This window comes from Amblyomma americanum, chromosome 4 (genome assembly GCF_052857255.1).
Source record: "Amblyomma americanum isolate KBUSLIRL-KWMA chromosome 4, ASM5285725v1, whole genome shotgun sequence".
Lineage (NCBI taxonomy): Eukaryota > Metazoa > Arthropoda > Arachnida > Ixodida > Ixodidae > Amblyomma > Amblyomma americanum.
In genome coordinates, this window is record NC_135500.1 from 189,128,629 (window position 1) to 189,151,172 (window position 22,544).

The window sequence follows — 22,544 nt, forward strand, 5'->3', positions numbered from 1 at the left end:
GCTCCGCGCATCGAGGCACCACTAGGAACTCTAGTCGCGCGTACGAGCAGTGGACGAAATTTATCCACAGCCCCCCATTAGAGCGCTTCTTTCTCTCGTCTCCTCTCTTTCACTCTGTTCTTTATCCCTCCCCCACGACGTACGTGGTTTAGGTGTCCGCCTAGAGGTGAGGCAGTTAATTCCTGCGCCTTTCATTTTCTCAAAACTAATTTTTAAAATTTCTCTCATGCACTATTTGTAAAAAAAATGAGACCGATCATTGTTCGTGCGCAAGTACATTTCAATCCCTGACTGGAAATAGAAGTTATTCATGGCTTTTATGTTCCGAATACTTCTACGTGCCGCTGTAGAGTGATTTGCAATGACTCGGTCCTGATCTTAGTACGCACAGACAATAATCGCGCCTAGACGTAGAAAAAGATAAGCCTGGCTGACAGTCCCGCTTGCGGGAACTTGTTCACAACCTTCCCTACGCAAGTTGTGTTGGTGCACTTACTGGCAAAAGTCGGTACTCTTCATTAACGGACTTCTCGGTGGGCATATATGAGCGGTGGGAAGCTTGCACGAGTTGTCCAAGACAGCGTTGAAAGGTTGGGAGTAGCTAAGGGCAACATTTTCAGCAAGAAAAATATACAGGCAGATAGCACGCGAGAAAAATCTGCTGGGCAGCACAAGTTGCTAACGAACACTGAAGTATGATACATTGTTGAACAAAAAAAAGTCATTGATTCGCGGTCTCCTTTTTTGTTTGATTCGGCTTTATCAGCCGGAGTTCACAAACGTTTTCTAAGCCTTCTAATGAACAGTTCTAAATAGTTAAAGAAAAACAATGTACACAACAAGGCGACTGCTCGGAAGATCAGGCACGGAAAATAATTGGTTATCAGGGAATGAAAGGCGCGGTAACGTGGTAACTCTCTCACGTCTCGGTGGACACCTCAACGTGCACTGACATTGCACAGCACACGGGCGCCTTTGGCGTTTCGCCGCCATCTAAACGCGGCCGCCGCGGCCGGGTTCGAACCTGGGTACCCCGGCTCAGTAGCCGAACGCCATAACTACGGGCCAGGCGCGGAAAGAAAGAAGAACGCGAGCATACCACGTGCTTGTCACGGAAGAAATTGCTACACACGAAACCGCTGTGATTGCAAAACATATCGCCTGCCTAGTCTAAATTAAACTAAATCCGGCTATCCGCAATGATGCTGTGGCTGGGAGCTGTGGTAAGTAATCCGACAAACCTCTAAGCAAACCTTACAGTTCAAATACACGCGACATGGACCTTGCCAGCGGCCCGCGATGCAACGTTGCAACATCGTGCCGACGAGCTCGACGCGACACTAGCGACCTAGCGACTTGGGTATTCTCCTCCATCTTTTTTTTTTCCAGGCGTTTGGACAAGTCTAACGTAAAAGAAGTCATACGCATGCTGTGACGTCACGTCGGTCACGACTAGTTCGTCGTCGGGTTACGCGCGATGTGCATTCATTTCTGCTCATGATGACAGGTCTCTGTGTCTGTTGAAAATGCGGTTTTTGTTTCACTCATCTCGAGACCTGCAGGCTTATTCTCGAAGATGGGAAGCCGGTTTATGAGCATCTTATTTATCTAGCTCGTGTGCGAAGGTGGCTGTTCCGTAACTGGACTGTTCGCCGGCTCAGTCTCCCTTTTGTAATTTTGAAGAAATCAAATGGTCATGCGAGAGTTTCACTAATCCTATATTAGTACTCCGGGATTAGTCAACGGACAGCCTAGTCAACGCACCACAGACGTTCATTGACCACTGCCGTTACTTGCTCCTCGCATTCCGTTATGTGTCCTCAGCTCATCCTCGTTCTCTCGTTATTCACTGCTGCTTACGCCTACGTCGCTGATCAGCTGCAAGGTGCCGTGCCGAATTTGGATTTTCGGCCATCCGAAGAAATTTTCAAGGTACTTGTCAGTTTTGGTTCTTTTGACTCTGAAATGTCCCACGTTGGTGCATTTAGACGCATCTGTGCACGCGTGGTCCGATTTATGCACACGAAGGTAATACGTCACTGCGCTTGAGGCGCGGTAATCATGCCGTCAGGGTGTGCGCTGATAGACGCAAACCCTGCAGGTGTCAGGCGCTCCCAGCTCAGATACAAGAACGTTGTCTTGCAACAATCCGCTGACCGCTCCGTAAAGCGTCTGGGATAAGTTTAGGTGTATAGATTTCTTGTTCTCAATTGGGAAACTTCTCCTCTCGTTGTAGCAGTGCAAAACCGCAGACGTTATTCGGTGCTTTCTGGGTATCACTTCTTAACTACGCTACAACCTTTTCAGAGCGAAAGCAAAATAATAGAAAATGGACTCCTCTGTAGTGGCATAATTGTTTCTCTTTTGGTCAGTCGCCTGATGTATGGGTGAGCTTCCAGAAACTTGGACATGTGAGCAAGTGTAAATAATATCCCAGCTGGAAATCTTCAATTGGAAACTGAACTGGGAGTAACTGGTTCCAGTTGGAAGCCAACTGGTACCACTTTTCAGTTGAGGGCCAAGTGATCTCAGTTGGGGCCAAGTGGGAGGCAAATGGTTCCAGTTCGCCACCAACTGGGAAACATCATAGTAGCGTTCGCGAAGTGATTTTATTTTAAGCTACAGTGCCACGTAACAATATCGGGTTACATTTCTTGCTTTGGCTAAATTTTAGTGCAATCACACTGGCGTCACAGGTGCTTCTTGCTTGTTTATTTGCTTACAGAATCTGTGATCTTTGTCACGGGGCTATTTCCAATGTCCTTACATGCTTTTAGACAAAGGTGTTAGCCATTCAACAGGTGATTCCTAAATGTTGGGGAGTTGATTGGTTGGTTCGAATAGGCCAATTTTCTAGGTAGGCACATAAGGGGGTGCACCTAGGCTAAATTTGAAACCAGCATTTCAGTGCTGAAGCCAGAGATGGAAGCAAGCTCTGAACCTTAAATGGCTACGCAGTTATCAGCTGCATCAAGAATGAGTGGCCGTGCAGAAGCCATTTTTCAAGATATCCAAAGAGTTATTTATCATTGCAGTGAACGGGACTTGACGGACGTAGGTGACTTTAGTCTCTCATGCATTTTGGATTGTGTAACTAGGTTGAACAAGTTAAAAAGAGGGTACTGATGCCGCAAGGTGTGAAATCCAAAATGTCTGCGATGTTGTTCGCATGCCTAGATGTGGTCCTTAAGTGTCATGGTTTAACTTAGCTTAGAATGTGTTTTAAATTAATTCTAAAGACACTGGGATAGCGGTTCAAAATGTCGCACCTTGTAACACGGACATTCTCTGAGGAAAGCTGGCACAGAAACCCTTGCTTTGAGCTTGTCCAGGGTACCGTTACACAGCTGGTGCATCAGGGGTCTTTGAGACTACATGATTGGAAGCTGCATTTCCCAACACTCCCCTCAGTGTCAAGAGCATACTCAGTGTCTTATTAAAATCAGAAATGGTCTTTATAGGTGGTGTTTCTGTGTTCTTGAGCAAATGGTCTCGTACCATGATCATTGCAGAGCAAGTGCGTAGTGAAAAACCATGTAAAATGAAAGCAAAAATTTCATGTCAGTACTTTTTAAAGAGGTTTACGAACACTTCAACCAGGAAGTCCAGAGCTTTTTTTTTTCTTTACTGTTTAAAAGATCAAAACCATCTTTTCCAGCATGGCTGAGAAGAATAGAGAATAAAAGAAGACAAGGATGTTTGAAGACATGACACAGCAGTTTCATGGGGCCTTGATTAGTTGTGCCCTCTATTCACAGCAGTTTTGCTGTACTAACTATCCCAACTGTAAACATTGTCAATTTAGGACATTTTTTTTTCATAGTGGGACATCTGATATGCTACCGAAAAGTTAAAGCAGGGGCTTTGTATTTATGTTTTCAATCCCTTTCAGCCTGCTGCCACAACTACGCCCGGAGCTGATTTAACGGTCGAGTCCAACACTGAATTTTGGCATGGCTTCCTGGGTGCCATCTCGGTCATCATTGTCTCCGAACTCGGAGACAAGACATTTTTCATTGCTGCTATCCTTGCCATGCGCCACTCGCGCTTGGTTGTGTTCGGAGGTGCCATTTCAGCACTGGCCATCATGACAGTGCTCTCAGGTAACTGCATGTCTTGTGTGAGAAAAGCCGTGGTTGCAGTGCTGTGTTTGCGTTTGCATCTCTGTAGTTTGGGCTGGAATTCACTCAGTGAATCATTTCCTGTAAAAGGAAATGAAAATGTGTCACTTAACATATTTTACAGATGATAATACACATGCTTTTGTGTTGCATGGCTGGCAGAAGCAGTTGTTCCGAACTGCTCCACTTTGCATTGTTCTTGTAAGTGTAAGCACGCTCTTTCGAGGTATCAACGCAGCTGAGCGGTCACTAAACATGCCCGTTAACGAAATAAATATGAAGCACTCTGCCAGGAGCTTTCATAATGTTTAAAAAAATATGTGTGTGTTAAATTCATTCTGTATGATTTTGTTGTTTCACTGGATACTATACTCCGTTTCCAGGTGCAACGCTGTCAAAGCTAGCACTCTTGTTTGCACTGCCCACATCCGCGATCAAAAAGTAGTGCATTGTCTGTGGTGAGCGAAAAATAAGTGCTTGGCCTGCATGCTTATTACATGATGCATTTGTCATGAGCTTGATTAAATGCACTGTTATTGCTGGCAACACGCTGTCGCTTTCTTAGACCGCTCGGCCACAGAGCTGGCGCGGAGTAACACACCTCCCTTTATTTTTTCATGCGGAATACTTCCGTACTTCTCACAGCATAGTTCCTGATGTATGAAACAGAGTATAGAAGAATCACAACCAGCTCCCATGCACTAAGGTGTGAAATTGCATAAATTTGCTTTTATTGTGTGTTGGTATTGCACCAGGATCGAGACATGTAGCATGCCTTAATTATGGCACAGTTATACAAGGAAACAGGAGAAAAAGACTGAACCGCCAATCATCACAAGCAGGTCTACACAACGGTACAGACTCGTGTAGATAACCTTCTAGAGGCGCGTGCACTGTGCGATGTCAGTGCACATTAAAGAACCCCAGGTATTCAAAATTTACAGTGTCCTTCACTTCGGGACTTTAAGCTCCCATAAACCATAAACCAATCATCTAGATAATCTAAGCAGTTGCACTTTTGCTGACAGCGACAACGACACATTGGTGATGCACTTGTCAGTCCCTGCAGATTTGATTTCAGAGGCTTCTACAATTTCCTGTTCAGTTTGTTTGTTTGAGTGGGATAAGATAGCGGTTCCATCACACGGTGGCATGCATTTGTTGCAGCGATTGCAATGCGAGGCGAACTTTCCAGGGTGAGTAATGGAACGACAGTTGTTGGCATGCTCACCTATACTCAGTTTCATACATCAGGTGCAGCCCTGTCAAAGCTAGCACTCTTGTTTGCATTGCCTACATCCGTGACCAAAAAGTAGTGCGTACCATGTGGTGAGCGAAAAATAGTAAATGTTTTACCTGCAGCTTACTGCATGACACATGCATGATACATTTATCATGAGCTTGATTAAATGCACTCTTATTGCTGACGACATGCTGTCGCTTTCTCGTGCTTTAGACCACTTGGCCACAGAACAAGCGCGGAGTAACACGCATTCCTTTATTTTCCCGTGCGGACTACTTCCGTACCTTTCACAGCTTTGCACCTGATGTATGAAACGGAGCATAGTCTTTTGTTCATGCAGCGGTTGGTTTGGCCAACGTACTTGATTCCGCAGGGCAGCGGTATGCAGTATACAACATCTTTGTCAATATTCAACGTTTCTGTCTTGTGCTTGATGATGCAGGAATGGGTTCTGGGGACCCCACCATGATCGTTCACTGCTGTGCATAAACCGGATAGCTTTTTTGGGGCTTGAAAACCAACCAAACGATGTGCCTTCCTGCAATCTCTTTAAGTCCATGTGACACTCTATGTATGTACAGGATAATGACGGGTTGTGTCTGTTTCTTGGTTTAGTCTGAATCTCTTTGCTTTTTGCCAGTTAATGCTTTTAGCACCTTTTCTCATGCCGATGGCAAGAGGATATCAGGGTAGCCGCTCTCCTTTCAAGGAAACTATTAGTTTTCTCAAGAACTACGATCTCGCGTTTCATATCTCGGACAAGACGTTACGGTTTGTTATTTTAATAGAACAACAGTTCTTGCGCAAGCCACTAGAACCTATTTCCAAGAAAAAGCTGAAAAGCAGGAAAAAGTAGGGGGCAGGTCTTTGCGAAAAATCGGGTGTGGGTAACCTGGCCGAGGAAGTAAAATCAAAAGAAAAAAACTGTGTCTTCGACCATTCTACTCTGCAAAGACTCGTGAAGATGACAACTCCTTACGAATGATTGTCGAAGAGAAAGAGACTTGGTAGAGGTGTCTGGCAAGATATTTGCTGCGTCACCTTTCTATTTTTGAAGTCAATGACTCATACAAAGTTCACGCATCCGAAAAAATCATCGAATTCCTAAAAGAAGGCCGCCCGGTAGCCTGCCTATCGGTCGACATTCAGGACATGTACTACAACATCTCAAAACCTGCTGCTTTGACTGCAGTTGAGTAGGCGATCAGGGCGTCGGGCCGAATAAATTTCAGAATCAGTGTAGTAGCAGTGTTGGTACTTTTTTGATTTTGCTCCAATTGTATTTAGAATATCTGTTTGTTTACTTTGAAGACAGCCTCTTTGCTCAGCGCACTGGGATTTGCAATGGCTCTGGTTTGGCTCCAGTTTTGTCAAACCTGCACATTTCCAAAGAAAGTAGGGCCCTGGGGCACCAGTTGGAAACTCTCGGTGTGCTGGCTTCTTTCCGCTATGTTGGCATATGTTGGCAGTTTTTTGCTTTGTTTGCTTGGTGATGTTCCCAATCTTTTTGGTCGTCAATGTGTATAAAACTACGTTCAAGGGACTAAAGTTCACATTTGAAATGCCAGCGCAGTCGGTCACCAGGCTTTTGGACATCGAAATTCATGAGAGCAAGAAATACACGTGCTGGGTTTACAAGACTAAAGGGGAGGAAGGAATCTTGAGGTACTACTCTGGACACTCCAAGTTAACAAAATGATCCATTGCACATGCCTGCATGACTCAAAGCATCAGGAAGTTATGTGTGCAAAGTGAAACGGGGGCTTAATCAGGTAACTGCGAGGTTAAAGGAGTGTGACTGTCCTGATATCGTCTTGGCCTCGGCATCAAAAAAGGTGCTAAGAGCATTAACTGGCAAAAAGCAAAGAGATTCAGTCCGAACCAAGAAAAAAATGGGGCCTGTCGTTATCCCATGCATACAAAGAGTGCCGCATGGTCTTAAAAAGACTGCAGGCAGGCACATCGTTCAAGTGGTTTTTTCGCAGCCCCAAAAAAGCTATCCGGTTATGCACAGCAGTGAATGATCATGGTGGGGTCCCCAGCTCGAGCCCATTCCTGTACCATCAAGCACGAGACAAAACATGTTGAATGTGACATAGATGTTCTATACTGCATACTGCTGTTCTGCGGAATGAAGTAAGTTGGACAAACTAGCCGCTGCATAAACAGAAGACTAGGAGAGTGCGCCAACGACTGTCGTTCCATCACTCACCCTGGAAAGTTAGCCTCGCATTGCAACCGCTGCAACAAATGCATGACACTGTTTGACAGAACCGCTATCTTATCCTTATCTTAGCCTCTTCTGAAATCAAATCTGCAGGTACTGACAAGTGCACCACCAATGTGTCGTTGTCTCTGTCAGCAAAACAAGTAGAACTGCTTAGATTATCGAGCTGAGTTTGTACCGTTGTGAAAACCTGCTTGTGGTGATTAATGGTTCAGATTTTTTTTCTCCTGTTCTTTTGTTTCCCTCAGGTGGCACTTGTGTACCCCCTGTATTGAAGGAAACCTGCTCCAACCATTAAAAATCAGTTGTCAGTTTGCACTCCATGTTGTGTCTTCATTCCGTTTCTGTCTGTAAAAAGTTTAGTACATTTCACCATGCTGAAACCACTGCGTGCATTAGATTAAGGTAGAAAACTGCATCAGCGCTGATACTGTTCTTTTTCACCTGCAAGAATGTGAGCAAGGGGCACTTTTCATTAAAAACATGTGCACGTTAGAATGAGGAGGATGTGCATGGGGTTAAAGTCCTCATAATAAACTTAATTTTGTTTGAGAAACCAATGAAATCCCCACGATTACTATGTTTTATTGCTGACAAATGCACCAGGAAAGGGTAATGAGTGCACCAGGCCGGAATGATTGCGAGCACTTCACTGCATCCGCAAAAATGAATAAATGCAAAATGCACACAGATTAAAGTACTCTGGCTTATTGCTCACAATTTCTGGGGGGGTGTCCTTGAAATGTTTCGGCATTTGAATTTAGGCCTTTTTGTTTAGCTGAGGTGATTACAGCTCAGTATGATCTAGTGTGTTGCATTTAAAGGCTCATCACTCTTGCTTTCTCTTTTCTTGCAGCTGCTTTGGGCTTTGCGACCACAGTCATTCCCCGTGTATACACACATTACCTCTCCATCGCCCTGTTTGTTTTCTTTGGAATCCGCATGATCAGAGAAGGTAAGGACATGCTGCAATAGCATAAGCACCAGTAGTTTCTAGTGAAGGAGCAAACAAAGGAGGGATGAAGAATATGTGCAGCATCTTCAGGAGGCCCTCTGTATTGGTGTAATTTGTGTAGTGGGTACAGCAAACCTTCATGAACTTGGAACACATGTATTTCAAAATATCATTAAACTAGAATGTTTTGCATCCTGCATATCACAAACTCAAATGAGTGGAAAAGTTTTTATGGCAAAATTCGGATATCTTGAGGTGTAGCCTGCGAAAACTAAAAATAAAAAGGGCCATCAGCCAGTGGTTCATGCTATCCAGATGTCATACCGTGAACAAATGAACAATTGCATGAGTGTGCCAGAGTATATACCTCGCATGCATTCTGTGCTACTCTTCACTTGGCACGATTCTGGCCGACGTGTGCTGCACTCACTTCTGGCAATGAGCCTTGGTGAGGACAGAATCCGTTTCTTAGGGCAGCGACAGGTGGGCGTAGTGAGAGGGGATATACAGGAAGAAGCAGGAGCTTCGACACCTCCACCCCCTCCTCCCCCTCTTTTTCTCACAAGTAGCAACACTATCTGAGCCTTGGCGGAAATAGCTGTGACCACTCTCGTGTTGTCAATACAAACGTGTGCTCAAAGCACACATACTCTTTTGTTTAAAGGGAACACGACTTTGAAATGCCAGGAAATTGCCAAAAAAATTGATTTTTTTGGAAATTGTTGTACCCACTTGTATGCCTTGTTTTTTGTGCTGTTCCAAAATTTCGTTGGTGAAATCGACCTGGAAGTACTTGAAAAAAATTGTTTCATGAACTGCGGTGGCTCTGCATTAAGAGGAAATGCTTCAACAGTGGGCATTTTTCTCCAGTACAGTTTTCTGCCTAGATACTCACCTTGCGGAGCAGATTTCTTAACTGTTTTATCTATTTTGGCCCCGTTCGGTTTTTTGCACTCCTAGGACCATAGTATAGGACAAAAACATTTTGTTTTTTAGATTTGTAAATTTTAAATTTCTTGTGTGCAATTTTTTCTCACTCTACATATGTCAATGGACACTGCATCACCAATATTCAAGAACAAAAATTTTTGCTTTGCAAAGAGAATTCTAGGATTTTCTTGGCCTGTAGCAAACCAGTAGGAGTGCATTAAGTGTTGATCCAGCTATCTGCCACATTTCCTTAACTCTGCAGCCTTTTCAATAGATTCAGAAGAGGAATATATATTGGGAAACAATTTTCTGGACTTATAACGAGTTTGTGAGAATTCAGAAAATTATTTCAAATGTGTTCAAGAAATTTCATGTCAGTACATCAAGAAATAAAAAAATTTTTGCTGAAAGTTGTGAGTCTTCTTAAAGGCAATTTTCTTGTGCTGCCATGCCGCTACGTGGAACTCTTTTATTACAGCTAAGTGATCTGTTTGCATAATGGTTTTTAGAGTAAAATAAAGCTCGGTAAAAGTAAATTTTGGCAATGCTTTGAAATTCGGTGCTTTGCTTGCCTCAGAACTGTTCATCTCGAAAAATATTTGTTTCGTTGTCATGACCATATTTGCCAGAGTTTACTGCAGCTGCTATGTCAACTTCGTTCAGTACAATGTTAATTTTTTACCTCACCTGATGCTGCTGTCAGTGGCAGAGTGTATCATCATTATTCCTTGATTTCATACTAGATAAGGTAATCAGGCCGAGTGTAATTGGTTCATCTGTGGGAGTTGGCAGAAGCCATTAGTTCTTGTTCTTGATTGTAATTTACACAACAACAAAAACTTCAAAGTAAAGGCTGCATTGATGAGGTGGTTTGGGTTCTTGTTCTAGATAACCACTCTATTTAACAGATCTTGTCTCTTTTGCACATCCTTCCTCTGTAATGGTGTGGACTTGTGTCAAGTTTACAAAGACACATTTGATTCCGTTCCAGCATATTTCATGCCGCGTGATGAAGGTCACGAAGAATATGAAGAAGTACAAAAATCGCTGAGCAAAAGGGAGGTAGACGTAAGTATGACAAGCTTTCTTCTGGACTGAAGATGGGTGAAGTGAAAAAATTAGGGACCTATTACGTGGTACTTGGGGTGCTCTACTATGATAGCTGTAGGAACTCCTTTAACCCTTTTAGTGTCGAAATGTTTCCGGGAGTGACGCATCCGCTAGGGGGGAGCAGTTTCAGCAGCTCCGACAAAGTCAGAATGGCAGTTTGTGAACGAAAGATGAAAGAGAGCTGCAAAAGCGATGCAACGACCTTGGCTTGCCACTGATAGCGGTGAGCGAGCCCATGCAGGAGTGGCTGCGCGTGCCTCGTAAACTTCACGACCCATAGCGGACACGGCGGGAGAATGATGAAAAAAACTTCTACAAAATTGCAACAGATGGCAGAACTACCCTCACAACCCCTCCCCTTTCAGGAGGGAGGGGTTGGCTTGGTTGCAGCGTGATCCAAGACCTTCGACTGACAAACCCTTTGGAGAGAAGATAATACAAGTTTCCAGAAATATACTGCAGATGGCGACATCACCCCAAGCACACTAAGGCTGCTCTGTTTTTCAAAGATAACGACAACTACACGTGCGCCCTGAACCGTTGAGGCAGACCATGAACTGGCGGAAGCGTTATAGGCCAACCAGCCTATTGCAGAGCGCTGGCAGCTGGTTTTGATTCAGCTGCCGTGCCCTGCTATAGGCTGGTTGACGACACATGACCTTTTTGCCTACGCGTTCCGATCCAGGGCACGTATATTTAGAGGACCCTTAAAGCATGCTAGCTTTGCATTCCAGCGCTCATTTTTGAACGTAGAATGGAGAACGTACGGATATATGTCAGTGACACTGAAAGGTTTAAGCATGCTACTGTAAGTGCTTTGGAACCTCCCGTGAGACCTCTTTGATATCTGCTATGGGACATTCTTTAGAACTGCTTTGGTACTTCTCTAAGAGCTCCTTTAGGAAATACTTTGCAAACTGTTTTGGAAACACTTGTGCTGAGGCATGTTTATCCTTGTGAGGAGAAGGTTATGAGAGAAGGAAAGCTGTGTTGCAACTTTCTTATGAAGTGTAGATGGCACACTCAGGTACAGGAACTCTGTCGCACCCACATTTGCGAGTAGAAGGAACTTGAAAGGAGACACGTAACTTGTGTGAAACCCTCTGCCTCTCCTCTCTTGATGGTTTTTAAAGTGTCCACTGGAGTTGTTGCAGATCTGTGTCCTTAAGTGAAACGACGATAATTAACAGCTGGATGCCCCACTCCAGCTGTAGTGAACATAGTGCTGGCCACGTGTGTTTTTATTGCTTCATCATGATCTAATCACGTGCACAACCTGTTCATAATTATTATTGTGTAAATAGTTTTTGTGTATATTACCTCTCCCCTCTATCCTTTATTTCCGCTGCCCCAGCTCAGGCTGAGCCTCTGTACCGATGGCAGATGCTGGGGCTAGCAAAAAACTTTTCCTTCCTTTTCGTTATTATTTTAATAAACCACTTGCTATCACTATATGCTTGAAACGAATTCACAGGAGTGCGCATCTTGCAACTTTGGCTGTAATATATGTTGTCGAGCGGTCTACATCTCCATGTCACATGCTGTTGTACAGAACAAGAGCATTATAAATATTGGTTGTAATGTCTTGTAGATTTGTGTTGCTGGAAAACAGGGCACAGGTCCCATGGCGCTGGAAGCTTTTGTCTCTGTGTATTTTGACTCTAGTCCTGAAAGCATTTTCCAGCCCTTTAGCAACATTTGGTGTTTTATATGTATTGTGTGGCCATTCATTGGGAGAGTACTTAATTGGTTTACCGCAATCCCTTGGGCTGCAGAGAGATTTCCATGGATATAGAACTCTTGGAGGCACTGAACAAGGTTTTTAGATGTTTCAGCCAAACCAGTGGCCTGCAATGCAACAACTGAATGTGTTAGCCAGGTGGTTGAGCTGTGGAGGAACATAGCTGCAGAAGCTTGTAATAAGAGTGTACCATTAGTATGTATATCGTAGTAAGGTGGGTTTTCCCATTATAAACTGGTACTGCAGCTTTGGAAAGCCAAATATAGTACAGAGAAGTGAACTGCACACAGGAAGTGAATTTAGGTAATCTGGGATACTTGGTTGGGATACTTCTGCAAGGAAGGGTTGGACTAGGCTTGCATCCTAGTGGAGACAGATATGAAAGCATTTCTTGTTTTTTCAACCACTGGTTCATTCGCACTCCACTTTACACTGAAGCTGAATTTGCTGCTGGGTTTCATATGATGTACCATATTTGAGTGGGTTTCTTTCATATTCTGCCCAAAATGTGTAGAATTTTCTGCCATCTGTGGTGATGCCAGGCCAAACATGTAGAATGTCACTTCTTTGTAGGCAGACTACCACCATGTTTTCTGTACCTAGAATGGGGAAGGGGCTTATCCTTTCCCTTGTTTTCCTTTCTGTCTAGTATTTCTTCATTTCGGCATCAAATGGCTCCACAGTTTCTTTCTTGACAAAATTGTTGTTTATAAATGCGCCCACTCACAGATTGCCCTCTCACTACAACATTTGAGGTAACTTGGACATACCTCCCATACACGCCTCTGTACGCTTGAATTGACTTGCATTTAGAGCTCCCTCTACTTTGCTCCTGTGTTCAGTAGCATTAAAATATCTTGTAGACATGTTGCAGCATTTGTCACTCGGACATCAATATTTGCGCAATAATTTTAATAACAGTTGGAGAACGTGCATTGTCATCGGTTGTAATTTTTGCATGCGGCATTGCCTCATCCTGGCAGCTAGGCCGTGGCAAGGTGTTGAGGGTCTTTTACACACAAGGGAAACCTTGAGCTTTGGTAAAATCTTACTGAAATGTGAGTGATAATGGTGAACCTGTAGGTCCGAGAGGCATCTTGACTGATGATACTAATAAAGAGTTGCCACTGCTGGAGAACCTCAGCAAAAAGAGGAAACACGAGGACTGGAATCTTAAGCCCGTTATTTTGAGCGACTATTTTTGCATATCTTTTTGAGTATTGTTATGTATTACTTAATAAAAAATGACCACTGAGCTGAGGCACAAAAAACATAAAAGGAGCACAGAGGGTATGCAGAAGTTGCAGCAGAATAACTGAGTTGTGAAAGATAGGCTGAACAGACAAGTTTTTGGCTTGCGCTGGTATGGTATTGGTCAGTACCGACCTCCACCTGCCACCTTCATATGAAGTTAAAGGGAAGGTGAAATGGCTTTTGAGAATATGAGGTTCTTCAAGAAATCTAATCTAAGAAGCTTCAAGGTAAAGCATGCCAAGTATTTTTTCGTCAGCGTTTAAAATAGTGATGTAATGGCCGATTAAAACCGCAGCGATAGTCAGGCTTTTCCTCACTACGCCAAAGAAGTGCGGAAAAACTCGCGACGACGTCATTGTTGCCGAAATTTCATATGTCTGCTACCTTCGCCCACGAGCTGCAGTGAGCCTTCCAACAATGCCAAACAATGCTTCGTGGGCCTCACCGTCAGCGGTGTTGGTTTAATTCCTTGAAACAACCATTTATTAGCTAGAAACGCAGCGCCGCCCTATGTGACGTCATCGTTGCGGCCTCTGCCCATCGCTGCGCACTGCAGAGAATCCTGACCGCCAATGCGAATTTATTCTGTGACTACGTCACCATTTCAAATCCTAGCAAAAAATACTTCGCATGCGTTACCTCCAAATTTCACACATTCCACCCCTTTAAACTCGTCGAATTCTAAAACGTCTTCACCTGCCCTTTAAGCAGACAGGAGAACAGTAGATGCCTCCCTCCATTTTTTATCCAACAGTAGATACATATACAGCTTAGTTCCAAGCCCCCTGTCGAGCATTGTTTCCTCCCGCTCTCTTTCTCTGCGATTTCAGGACAGTGCAGCCCAGGCAAGAGACTCGATGGTCAACATGGAGGCTGGGGTGACAACGGTGACATTTGGCAGGCGGCTACGCCTGTTTCTCTCCAAAATCTTCTTTCAGGCTCTCACCCTCACATTTGTGGCTGAGTGGGGGGACCGCTCGCAGATTGCCACCATCATTCTCGCTGCACGAGAGGTGAGTGCTCTGAGGCCAGTTGGCACTGGCCACCTGTTGCTTTTATGAATTGGCTGCGAGTGTAAGTTGAACATTCGAGTTAGACTCAAACGAAAGATTGGGCTAGTTGGCTGTTCACCTTAAAGGACACAGCACAAGCAACACAGATGGAGACTGAGACAAGCATAGGGCTTGGTTACGAATGGAGTATTTTGAAAATTGCGATTATACACTTGCCCCGCCGCGGTGGCTCAGTGGTTAGGGCGCTCGACTACTGATCCGGAGTTCCCGGGTTCGAACCCAACCGCGGCGGCTGCGTTTTTATGGAGGAAAAACGCTGAGGCGCCCGTTAAAGATCCCCAGGTGGTCGAAATTATTCCGGAGCCCTCCACTACGGCACCTCTTCTTCCTTTGTTCTTTCACTCCCTCCTTTATCCCTTCCCTTACGGCGTGGTTCAGGTGTCCAACAATAGGTATATGAGACAGATACTGTGCCATTTCCTTTCCCCCCAAAAATCAATTATTATTATATTATTATACACTTCATCTAATGAAAGGCTTGATGAGCAAAACAACAAAGATGCTAAAGCAAAGTGAGGCATATAAATCTAAACTCAATTATATACTCAAGAAGAGCTGCTGTATTTACTCGCGTAATTTGCGCACAACCAACTTCTTAACCGGATTTTTTAAGAAAAAAAAAACTTATGTAAAACTCGCATATTTTGCGGTCCCTGCTGCGTAAGCATGTCAGCATGCACATGGGTGCGCACAGACAGGCTTGGGCGAAAAGTAAGTGAGTGAGTGGTGTCAAAAAATGCTGTTAATTTGTTTGTAAATTGCTTCCGATAAGAAGAATTCGATTGCGCCGTTTACCCGGCTTGCTCGCCGTAGCTTTCCTGTACGAACGGCTGCGAGAGCAAACTTCCAGGGTACTTTGGAAATAAGTAAATAAAATAAAAACTGCAGGAACGGTTTCATGTGAAATGGATGACTGTGATGGGCTAGAAGCGTGCTTTTTTACTAATATCAGCGCTGATGCTGATGGAAGTCTGCTTTTCATGTCATTCTTTTCGTTTAATCGAACTGCAGGTTTGATGGTTGTATCGGAAAGGCATGAAAGGAGTGGGTGGGGCTATAGACCACATGGCCAAAAAAGCACATTTCTACTAAAATTAACGAAACGTAACTGCAGTGAGAAAATGTAATTTTCTCGTGACATGAACATGCTGCCTGATGTCGAGATATACACTGATGCAGCTGCACTCTGTAGAGGCCAGACTGCACCTCATTCTTACTTCATTCATGCATCATTTTTCTTGACTGCTGTGTTTCATAAACTTTCGCATTGAGAAGTTTGTTCTTGTCTGCATGCTTGGGTAAGGCATGGCAGAGTTAATATAGAAGCCAAGAACAAGCTATAAGAGACCCCTTATATATATATAAGCTAACTGCATCTGTAGGTGATTTTATGCATCAGTTGACCTAATTCAGGTAGCTGTTAGCTCTTTGAGAAATGTTATGAAGGGTGCCTTGTGATCGAATTTTGCAGGAAATGCATGTGTGTTGTGCTCAGTTTTATGGCAGAAAAGCAGTTGATGCTGTTGTGTGCCAAAATCTTTTAATTAATATGGTGAACTCGTTATCATAGAGCATACTTGTCAGGCATTGAGAATTTGCTAAATATAGTCTCATAATTATGGCAAAGAAATAAATTGAAAATGTCTTGGTTCCGGCTGGGACTTTTGATAGTGGTTGTGGTGGGAAAAAAACAAACTGGATTGAAGTCAAGTAAAGGTTTAACAGTGCACTGACCTGGCTATATCTTTTGTTTTATTTTTTCACCTCCCATTTTTTTTTTTAGGTTGCATATGTTGTGTGGCCATGCGTGGTCACTTTCTTACTTACTGGAAATTGTGGAAATTCGTGGATGAAAACATAGAGCAGCTGCACTTTCCCGCAGCACCCTAAAGTGTGATGCCTTCGTAAATGTACTCTAATGATCGAATGAGTACGCTGTTACACTACATACCCTGTTGTTTTCTTTGAGGATCACTCATGATGGCACCTTGTATGATGTTTTTTGTCCTCCAAATAATTTTGAGCATCGGACGCCTTGCAGTAGAAGTGTTCAGTGTTAATTGGAGGGTGGGGAGGTCTAAAATCTTTCGACATCAACAATTAGGCACAGTTGCGTGCTGCAGTGATACCAAGCACATTTGAGCCAAGTCAGCTGAGCTGTAAAACATTTTGACTGTGTCCCAGACACTTTTATTGGCACTATTTGTTTTGTGCCATCCTTTCTTTTTGCTCATCAGGTGGCGAAGCTCGCACCTTGCATCCCTGCATGGTTAGGTGCTCATAAGTTCATGCAGTAAAAGGCTCGCAAAGTTTGATATATATTTAGTCGATCCTGGATACATCTAACTTGAAAGGAATTGGGATATGGTTTGATGTATTACTAATTCTATATATAAAGCTTGGCAACAGGTAAGCTTAACTGTAACCCAGAAGCGTAAATACGGTGCACCCAAGCTAGTTGCACACCTCCTGCAGCGGCGGGCTGCCCGCCTGCATACTGGCAGCGCACCGCTCGCTGTGTGTCGTCAGGCCTAGCGCAATTCTCGTTGAAGCCACAGAGGACGGTGCTTTTCGAGAAGCCACCTCCAGTCATTAGAAGTGTAATCCTGTTTTCGGTACACTGTAAATGCAATAATATTTAAACTAAGGCTAGGGTACAGTTGTTCTCTACATTGCCATCAGCAGCGAAGCAGGCTGTGCGACAGCCGCTGCAAGCGTTCAGTCGGCTAGACTGGCCTCACTGCATGACGCCTGGTGCACTGGACGTCGGCTTTCCCAAACGACACCAGCGTCATGTTGAAGATAAGCACTCCAGACTGACAGCCACCCTCAAGTACACCCTACTTTCGCCTCGTCTCGCGGTTTTTTGGCGCTAGCACTGCCAGCAGATGCCCAAGGCCGTGCAGCTGACCCGACTGCGTGCGCGAGAAATTAACGTGGGAGCGCCATTAAAAGTGCGACTTGCAGATGCAAGGTGTACAGTTCGTTATATAACAGGTGTCTCAGGGAAATCTATCACTAATCTTTAAAATTAGGGTTTTTGAGGTTAAGAGAACCTTTTTTAGGCGTAGCAATACCAGTGTTGGGGGATATCAAAAAACAGGCTAACCATGTTAACTAGTAAAGTTATCTAAATTATAATAGTTACCTTTTTAACCATTGCCAAATATTATTTTTGGGTATAAATTTAATATATGACAATGCACCTATATGATGATTTTACTGGTTAAGCATATTTTTTTATTTGTGTGTTGGTTCTATGATAGCGACCAGTAAAACAACACATCACAAAAACTTGCAGTAGTCTGCCACGTTGTTTGTTGTCCGGATTCTAGATGTGCTATGAACTCATCTTGACTTGCTGCACTAATGCCATAAAACAGATTTAATGCGGTCATGGCCAGAAATTGAGTTTGTTCATTTTCATGCCATTTAGAAAAATTGGCTTTTAGTCACCCACCATTTTCATATCTACGAGCGGACTCTGCTTTCCTGTTTAGCTCTGCATAGCGTAAAGTGCACTCAAGGGGCTGAAATGCACTCCCCATAAGTGCACTTTATTTTGTGTGCTTCACAGAGGTGTTAGTTCCACTTCTCAAATGGGGCAGCTGTGCTTTGCTTGCTTTTATGACTGGAAAAAATGTTAAAATTATCCGAAAGTTGAAATTATCGAATGACCCCGAAAAATTTGTGAAGAACCCACTATAAGCAGTCGTCGCATGTTAGGAGCCTTCTGCACACATTAATAACTATCACCGAGCGCTCAGGTTCGGCACACCAGAAGAACAAAACCACGTGGGCGCAGAAAAAAAAAAGGGGGAAAGAAAGCACCAGCAAAGTGCCGATCAGCGTCCGAGGTGATGTTAGGTTTGGTTAGGTTGGCTTATAGTTCATTTGAGGGGCTCTGAGTTGGCTAGCTGATGCTGGCTGGTCAAGCTGCCGTCACGTTTTTTGACAGGAAGCTGAGAAAAGTGAAGCCGAAACTAAGGAGCCTCAGAGTGTTCTCAGATACGGGGCTGCCCATTTGTCGTGCCCCTCTCGTCGTGTACATGTTGGAGGTTCGCAAGCCACTGTGCATTAGTAGTAGTAGTAGCAGTTGTGTTGTATTAAAATTGTAATAAAAAATAGAAGGAAAAAATTTTTGCTAGCCCGGCATCTGCCATTGCTACGGAAGCACCTCAGCTGGGGCAGCGGAAATAAAGGATAGCAGGCAAAATGGAGAAATGAAATGAAAGAGGTGAGTGGACAGATGGAAAGGGTAGGGGGGAGAGGTACTGTACACAAATAATTTATTTACACAATAATATATATACAGGTTGCACGTGTGTTATGTCCATAATAAAGAAAAAAGCACACCCACACAACACTACGTACACTACAGCTGGAGTGGGGCGTCCAGCTGATAATCGTCCAATGTGGCACACGCAGAGCGTTCTGTCACTGCGCGTCACTACCTGGCGAAGAACGACTATGCTGCTTAGAATTAGATTTCAAGTAGAGCTATTCCAGCGATCTCTTGCCGTACCGGTCATACCTGGACTCAGCCTCCCTTCAGGAGCTTGTTCGAATTTAGCATCCGGCACCTTAGACTCACGTAGGCGTCAGCCGGGACTGAGCCGACATTTCGAATTATCCAGATTTTCACTAACAGGGGGTCAAAGAAAGAGCTTTTACTGCAATTGATCTCAGCTGGTGCCTGTCCTGAGCAAAATGACAGTCACTGGCCTAGTGAGAAGTAAAAATTAGGAGTTTTGGAACTGCATATAGGTTACTTGTTCACTGAGGGCCCCAAAGGTTTGCTGTAACTTAAGCTCAAAGTGCATGAAATTATTATTGTGCGCCGATTCCAAACATCTCTGGATATGTATGTCGGATCCTTGCTTGCTGGTGCGCTAACATGGATTGTGTGTGGGACTTGTTGGATGGAGTGATTTCCTGAAGTCTGTTGGTGTTTCTTGCCATGGTTTTCCAGGACCCTGTGGCAGTATCTCTGGGAGCCATCCTTGGCCACAGCCTCTGCACCCTGCTTGCAGTCATAGGTGGAAGGCTGGTGGCACAGTGGATATCTGTCCGAACAGGTGGGTCACTGCCTTTACAGCTATGCGCAGCTATGTGCAGCTCTCTACTTGTCATTGCCCGTTTGACGCCACATAATGGTTGATTGCAATAATACATAGCGAACAGTGGAACTGCCAGTTGCAGGTTACTTTTTGAACAGTCAAACGGCCGCTTTTCTGAAAGCTACAAATGCTTCAGAATCCATAATGATCGCTGTCTGATGATTGGACCTAAGGAACTGTTTTGCAGCCAGTTTGAAAGCATGCAGGTTGTATGTCAAACTTGCAATGTGTGGTCGTGTTTCTAAGTGCTTATAATGTCTGTTTCCTGAACCCTCAGCAGTGAAAAGGAAAATGAATTGGTTTGAGAAAGCAGTGAAACGTGTACCAGTGCCAAGCGCAGAAATAAACAAGTGAAAAATGCTGCCAGCTCTGCCTGGAATGTAGCAATGGTTCATGCAGGAGTCCTGTCGCTGACATTATTTGAGCAACTAAAGTTTGGCTTTGGCTAGTTTGTGCATTCGACTTCTAAAGGCAGCACAAAAGAATCTAGACATACCACCCGTCATGTTCACACTGTGTCCGTGGCTGTGGTTTCTTTTGTCGTTATTTACTGTACTGACTGCTTTTACTTGAGTAGTGTTTGCAGAGCCTTCATTGGTCATGCTTGGATGCGGTTGACCGCGGTTGCTCTCAGAGCCGTGAGTTGTGAGTTATCTGAATGGATGTTCATATGATAGGCACTTGAGCCGTGGGTTGACACTCAAAGCAGCTAACGAACGTGGTTATTCATGGTATTTTGTGTTGCCCTATTTACTCACGTAATTTGCGTCCGCGTATAATTTGCGCAGCCCCAAATTTTGGCCTGGATTTTTTATTAAAAAAACTTTTAATCACAAATTTTTCACACCCTGCTATGCAAGCACACCAGCATGGATGCGGGTGCGCGCAGGGCAGGCTTGGGAAGATTGGCGTGGATGCGTCGCCGCATGTGCCAGTGAATGTGACAGCGAGTGGTGTAAAAAAAAAATCGGTAATTTGTTTGAAAATTGGTTCAAGTAATGAAAAGTTAATAGCGCGCCATTTATGCGGCTTGCTCTCGCCGTCGGTCGATTTCCCTTATGAACGGCTGCGAGAGCAAACTTCTAGTAACGTCCAGCGCGTACGTCGCGCCAGATTCCAAAACTACCAAACCATTGGATGTGCTGTTTTCTGCTACTCAGCCGTGCCTCAAAAGAGAAGGGCACCGTTTTGTCGTCTTATACCTCCATTTATCTATTACTGCTGGCTTTGCGATTACATTATTCCCTTGTGAACACTTTCTTTTTATGCAGTTTTTTTTTTTTCTGTGAACTGTTCACCAAGTGGCCCAACGATCTATGCTTCTTCAGGCCACGCAGATTTTCTTGCGAATCCTCAAAGCTACCATCTTCTCCTTTTCAGTCACCTTTATCGGAGGCATCGTGTTCCTGATCTTCGCTGTGTCATCGCTGTACCTTGGCTCCGGAGAGAAATCCCTGAGGAGCCTATGAGACCGCAGCTTCCTGACAGACTTGAAGGCACCAAAGACGATGCAACGTTTAGGACTGCTTTTGTAAAAAGAAAGAACAAACGTTCACTCACACTGTTTTCGGATGGCCACCTCTAGTGGACTGTAGGTAGTGAATGAAGAGGTCATTGATGTCTTTCTGTATTTTTTGATTGGCGGTCAGATAAGATCATCTCTTGTGAGTTGCATGCTGAAGTGGTGCTGTATTTAGTTTGTGTAAGGAGCAGCAGTCTTCACAAAACTTGAGTTCCCAACGAATTTACTATCCTGTGATCCTTGCATGCCGTATTTTACGAGGTCTTGGACAAATTCTTAATAGTTGTCTATGCCAGTTATCTCGGAAAGACGACATGCTAGTACGTTATTTTCGGGCATTGGCTGTATTGAGCTCTTGTTTTCCGTACTTGGTACATAGTGTGCAGGTTGTTATTTTTGTTTAGTTTCTTATTGTAATGCTGCTTGGTTGTATTGTGGCACCTGGTCAAGGCAGGAGGTTGCTAAGCAACGTCTGTAAAGACTTGTATGATTTTTTTATTGTATATATGGCTTTTGTAATGGTTGTTTCAGGGTCATGTGAAAGGCCATGCAATAAAATGTTTTTGCAGCAGCCTTTCTAATGAAACCGTTTCAGATCATGTGCCCAGCTCACTCACTACACGTTATACTCATGGACGACTTTCTGCGGCACTGCAGCTAAGATTAAGCAGGTAAGGGGAGGGGCCTTTCCCCATGTGTCACTGTGTCACGTAGTCAGGCCTGTAAACAAGCATTCCTTCCTGTTTGTTCAGTTCTTTTATCGTGCGGCCACTCCTTTGTTGTTGTGAATCGTAGAGGGGGACAAGTGCTTTTTGCTCTGGAGCCAGAAAGGTGAACCTCTCGGAAGGGCGCATATTCCAAATAAAATGGACAGTTCTGAGCAACATTGGAACCCTTCACGACACCTGAGGTAACAAACGTGAACGCATGCATGTGCAAGTGCTTCAAAGAAAAAAAAAAGGTAATAACATTACTCCACCGCACATTGACACTTGTGCTTCAATCCTCTAGCTTTGGCTGCAGTGCCAGAAAGCTGTTCTCGTGTTTAGAAAATGTTAACCATCGAGAAATGTACGTGGATGGAATATAAACAATTTCTGCTGTGTTCGTATGCCACACTATGTGCGTTGTCTCATGGTTCGCGGAATCACGATTCCATGAAAAATTGTGCAATTCAGCATTTTTCGCGGAAATATGTGTTAGCAGCCACTTTTTTTTTACTTTTTTTTTTTTGGTGCTGCTGCTCAT

General features: G+C 44.1%; 2 protein-coding genes across 3 annotated transcripts in view; one reads left to right on the forward strand and one right to left on the reverse strand.

Moving 5' to 3' along the window:
- The window catches only part of LOC144128863 (E3 ubiquitin ligase Rnf121), a 283,986-nt gene that overhangs the window by 117,104 nt on the left and 144,338 nt on the right, over positions 1 to 22,544 (reverse strand). The window lies entirely within an intron of this gene.
- LOC144128857 (putative divalent cation/proton antiporter TMEM165) lies at positions 1,104 to 21,867 on the forward strand. Of its 2 annotated transcripts, none has more exons than XM_077662626.1 (7): positions 1,104 to 1,223; positions 3,893 to 4,103; positions 8,448 to 8,546; positions 10,468 to 10,544; positions 14,412 to 14,594; positions 19,627 to 19,732; positions 21,155 to 21,867. In XM_077662626.1, exons 1-7 carry the CDS (start codon positions 1,200 to 1,202, stop codon positions 21,241 to 21,243), a joined length of 789 nt encoding a protein of 262 aa, XP_077518752.1. In that variant the 5' UTR covers positions 1,104 to 1,199; the 3' UTR covers positions 21,244 to 21,867. The 2 variants fall into 2 exon arrangements, with proteins under 2 accessions (XP_077518752.1, XP_077518751.1); XM_077662625.1 differs by lacking the exon at positions 1,104 to 1,223 and adding an exon at positions 1,421 to 1,932.

Excerpts from the sequence above, each read along its gene's own strand:
- LOC144128857 (XM_077662625.1), top strand. The coding sequence starts at position 1,813 with ATGTGTCCTCAGCTCATCCTCGTTCTCTCGTTATTCACTGCTGCTTAC. Across the intron at positions 1,933-3,892 it reads CATCCGAAGAAATTTTCAAG|CCTGCTGCCACAACTACGCC; the intron begins GTACTTGTCAGT and ends AATCCCTTTCAG. Across the intron at positions 4,104-8,447 it reads CATCATGACAGTGCTCTCAG|CTGCTTTGGGCTTTGCGACC; the intron begins GTAACTGCATGT and ends CTTTTCTTGCAG.